Below are 5,022 nucleotides of genomic sequence, written 5' to 3'. Positions count from 1 at the left end.
GCAGCGTCCATCGATGGCCCCGGTGGGAGCTTAGAAGGCGGCAGGCGAAGAGGGCTAGTAGGGGGGAAGAGCCAAAGAGAAGCAGAAGGGGTGGCGGGCGAGGGGGTCCGCTGAGCCGGCTCCGCACCGGGTCCTAAGAGGGCTCGCGGAGGGGAGGGGAGGCCGGGGTCACCCAGAAGCCATGGCCCGGGCCGCTAGGACGGCGCTGCGTTAAGGCACCTGGGAGCAGGAAGACACACCAACTCTCCCCTTCCCGCCCGGAAAAGCTGCACCGGAGCGGCAGGCGAGAGGGATTCCAAACTGAGGAGCAGGCAGGGTGGAGGGGCGGGTCTCCAGGAGCCAAGTGGCTGATAGTCTCCACCTGCCGGCTCGGAAGCCCCGCCTCTGGAGCGCTGGTGGGGAGGGCGCGTGGGTCCGCCACCCATCCCACCTCCCTCGCCCCTCCCCGCCCCGGCCCCGTCCCCCGCCTCCCGCCTCCCACCACCTCCACCATGACGGTGATGTCCGGAGAGAACGTGGACGAGGCTTCGGCCGCCCCAGGCCACCCCCAGGACGGCAGCTACCCGCGGCCGGCCGAGCACGACGACCACGAATGCTGCGAGCGTGTGGTCATCAACATCTCCGGGCTGCGCTTCGAGACGCAGCTCAAGACTCTGGCGCAGTTCCCCAACACGCTGCTGGGCAACCCTAAGAAACGCATGCGCTACTTCGACCCGCTCAGGAACGAGTACTTCTTCGACCGCAACCGGCCCAGCTTCGACGCCATCCTCTACTATTACCAGTCGGGGGGCCGGCTGCGCCGGCCGGTCAACGTGCCGCTGGACATGTTCTCCGAGGAGATCAAGTTTTACGAGCTGGGCGAGGAGGCCATGGAGAAGTTCCGCGAGGACGAGGGCTTCATCAAGGAGGAGGAACGGCCCTTGCCGGAGAAGGAGTACCAGCGCCAGGTGTGGCTGCTCTTCGAGTACCCGGAGAGCTCGGGGCCCGCGCGGGTCATCGCCATCGTCTCCGTTATGGTCATCCTCATCTCCATCGTCATCTTCTGCCTGGAGACGCTGCCCGAGCTGAAGGACGAGAAGGACTTCCCGGGCGCCGTCCACCGCCTGGACAACACCACGGTGGTCTACAACGCCAACATCTTCACGGACCCCTTCTTCATCGTCGAGACGCTGTGCATCGTCTGGTTCTCCTTCGAGCTGGTGGTGCGCTTCTTCGCCTGCCCCAGCAAGACGGACTTCTTCAAGAACATCATGAACTTCATCGACATCGTGGCCATCATCCCCTATTTCATCACCCTGGGCACCGAGATAGCAGAGCAGGAGGGCAACCAGAAGGGTGAGCAGGCCACCTCGCTGGCCATCCTCAGAGTCATCAGGTTGGTAAGGGTATTTAGGATCTTCAAACTCTCCCGCCACTCTAAGGGATTGCAAATCCTGGGCCAGACCCTCAAGGCTAGTATGAGGGAGCTAGGGCTGCTCATCTTTTTCCTCTTCATCGGGGTCATACTGTTCTCTAGTGCAGTGTACTTTGCCGAGGCGGAAGAAGCTGAGTCGCACTTTTCCAGTATCCCTGATGCTTTCTGGTGGGCGGTGGTGTCCATGACCACCGTAGGATACGGTGACATGTACCCTGTGACAATTGGAGGCAAGATCGTGGGCTCCTTGTGTGCCATCGCTGGTGTGCTGACAATTGCCCTGCCCGTACCTGTCATTGTGTCCAATTTCAACTATTTCTACCACCGAGAAACTGAGGGGGAAGAGCAGGCTCAGTTGCTCCATGTTAGCGCCCCTAACTTAGCCTCTGACAGTGACCTCAGTCGGCGCAGCTCATCCACTCTCAGCAAATCTGAATACATGGAGATCGAAGAGGATATGAATAATAGCATAGGCCACTTTAGACAGGCCAATATCAGAACTGGCAATTGTACCACAGCTAACCAAAACTGCGTTAATAAGAGCAAGCTACTGACTGATGTTTAAAAAGCCAAGCAAAGAAATTTTTAAAAGCCCCCACTTAGCAGCCTGAAAGACTTAAAACAAAACTAAACAAATCAAACCAAACCCCGAGTGACCAAAGTCACTCTCTGTGTAGATACTTTACTAAGTAAGCTTTGGACGTTCCATTGAACCGTCGATGCATTGTTGCATTGCCAGTGTTGGGCATTGCCCATGTTGGGGGTGGAAAACCGGAAGATTTCAGGAGCCATGAAAAAAAAAATTATTTTCATTTTATTAAAAAAATGGGAAAAGAAAGTGTATTGTCTAAAACTGGTTTAAAATCACTCAGTCCACGAACTAGTCTAGGTAAAATAAGAATCATGTGCTTCCCATTTTTAATTCTTGCTGGCTTCTTTAATTTTTTTCTTTCATGTGACTGAATGAGAATTAGAAGATTGCTTAGAAATATCAAATGAAAATTTGCATGGGACTCTAATATGAAATCTTGGCAAACTGCACAGCATATTTTAGACAGTGCATCAGATGTATTGTATGTAACATGATACACCAGCCAAAACGGGCAATGAACAGATGTTTTTATTTTGATCCACCGAACTGCATATTCCAAGGTGAAAAAAAAATTACTTAAGACTGGTTCACCAAGCACCTTAGAAATCGGATACTGGTCCTGGTTCTGTAGGGACTTTTTCCCTCTGTCCCCATTCTTTTCTGATTCAAATTCTTCTCTAAGGAACAGTGATAACTGAATGCAATTCACTGATCCATCTGCAGTGCTGCTAAGATTCTCAACTGCAGATACGCCCAAAGGGTCTTTTCTCACAAGTCCTGCACCCTGACTCCCAGCCTCCAGAACTGGATGTAAAACCTTAGCCTCCTTGTTGCAAGACAGCACAAATGGAACTAAGTGTAAGCATGTTTGAATCTGATCCTAATTTATTTTATAATCGCATGCTGAGAACGTTAACTCAGACAATAGGGGATAAGCTTACTTAGGAATCGATTCTTCTACAGATAGATTCTTCTTCATTTGCATTCACCAAAAGTGCACTCCTTCGTTTATTAACTCTTTTTATTAGTCAGTAAAGTACTGTATTTAAGTACCTATGTTAGTCAGCTGGGAACAGTACTTTTCGGAGCTCCAAGCATGTTCTCTTATTCAGCATTATGGCTGATTTGATTAAGGTGTACCTTGAATTAATTAGTGCATGATTCATTTAATGTAAAAACGTTAAAAAATAATAAAAATTATAAGTTTGTGGGATGAAGGGCCCAAAAGAAATAGTGGGTGGGGGTGGGGGTGGGGAGCACTTAGTCAATTTTCCTGCCTTTGCTCAGGGAAATGTCAGGTTTCTGTGCAGAGTTAGACAGAGAGGGGGACCAATATGCCCATCCCTTCACGGGAAGCTCAGTTGAAAAATGAAGTGATCAAGGTATATATAGCAACACCTAAGGACAAGTATTCTTTCTAGCTAGAGACAAACACAAGCAAAACCAACAAACAAAGGTGCAATACTGCATGTTTTTTGGTGCATTCTTGAGATGTAAATAAAAACAAAAACAAAAACGTTTCTCCATTGTATGCACCCAAAGCCGAGCTGATTTCCTTTGGCAGTCCCGATTTGAAGTCTGTAGGGACTTCGGCCGTCCCCCTGAGGCTCCCTGAAGAAACTCAACCAATTGATTTAATAGTTGCTTAGTGCCTTTATCCTGTACCCACAGCGAACTGCAGAAAGTGCCTCCATTAATGCAGCTGAGAAGTTATGTAACAGAAACGGAGGGAGGGACGGTGGGGGCACAGAGATTTTGCTTTTTCTTTTGCCACCCTGGCTGTCTCACTCCCCGTTGTGGGGACGCCACGCCATCCTGCACCTCGGAACAGCACAGACCTGCGAAGATGCCCTCTGACCATCCACTGGACTTGGTCCCCTTGGCAGCCTGACGTGGGATGGAAACTGGGGCCCAAGACCCATCTTCCAACTGGACATGCACCGTAAACTGGTTTTCTTCCTCTTTTCCACCAGAAGCCAATATAAACTTGTGGGGAATTTGTTTCCCACCAGGGGTCCCTCTGGACAAGCAAGGCTTCCCCGGGTCCACCCTAGCGGTCCTGGCATATTTCCATCCTCCCCTCTGTCTGCGGCAGCACTTTGCCATCTCTGACGGTCTGAGCTTTGCAGGCATCACTGTGGATGTAGGCACACCCGGTTCAGAGCAACCTTTTGGCAGCCTTCCCTCCTGGCCCATCCCCCTTCAGCTATTCCCAAGAATGCTCCTATGAGAGTCCCACCTGGCGGTCAACTTGCAGGCTGAACATCTAACTTCTGTTGCCCACTACACGCCATCCTGAGGACAGTGGGGACCTTGTGCTTAGCTGACAGAGAGCCTCACCACCGGGGCCTCTGGAGGCCAGCAGCCATCCGTCGACGGGGAGGCACTCGTGGCTTTTTGAACGACCCGATGTGGGGACCCTCACTTTGCACTTAGCATGTGGCTGCCTGCTGCCCAATGCCTTTCATTTCTGTGCTGCTGCTTCCAGAAATATTCCCTGTGGCTCCACCCCTCCCCTCCACCCTACCCTAGGACCGGCAGTGAGGCAGTAAACCAAGACACTGGAGTTACACCCAGGCCTGCTGACTCCGCTAAAAGAAAAGAACGTGGATGTTTTCTTTTCCTGTGCGGCTTCTGTGAATCTATAAGATGGACGTGGCACACAGCAAGGAAGATGGAGGCCAAGAACTGCATGCCATCTTACCATAGGGCACCCACCTTCCCCGGGGTGTTTCCTTGAAACTTTTTGACTCATCCTGGCTTTTCCTCTTACCTGCTTCGAAATCTCCCACTGGAAAAAAAAAAAAAATGCCAACCTTGTCCACATCTCCCGGGGCTTATCTTGATCTTTTTATTTAGACTTTGAGGTCTAGGACCCACCTCCTACCCCCAACTTGAAATGCCACACTCTGTCAACAGCAATAATCTGCCCGGTACTGTGGGGGATGGGACAGAAAATGAGAAAATGGGACCAGGACTGAAAAGACGCACTTTGGCTGTGGGGTACGCCTCTCAC

The 5,022-nt window shown here is 51.4% G+C and overlaps 1 protein-coding gene across 1 annotated transcript; it reads left to right on the top strand.

Annotated features, from left to right (window-relative positions):
- The first annotated feature begins 491 nt into the window (after positions 1-491).
- KCNA1 (potassium voltage-gated channel subfamily A member 1) lies at positions 492-1,979 on the top strand. The gene has a single exon (XM_052640665.1). It carries the CDS (start codon positions 492-494, stop codon positions 1,977-1,979), a length of 1,488 nt encoding a protein of 495 aa, XP_052496625.1.
- The last annotated feature ends 3,043 nt before the right edge of the window (positions 1,980-5,022 follow it).

This window comes from Budorcas taxicolor, chromosome 5 (assembly GCF_023091745.1).
Source record: "Budorcas taxicolor isolate Tak-1 chromosome 5, Takin1.1, whole genome shotgun sequence".
Taxonomy (NCBI): domain Eukaryota; kingdom Metazoa; phylum Chordata; class Mammalia; order Artiodactyla; family Bovidae; genus Budorcas; species Budorcas taxicolor.
The sequence above is the reverse complement of the archived record's forward strand: the minus strand, read 5'-3'. Positions and strand labels throughout refer to the sequence as shown.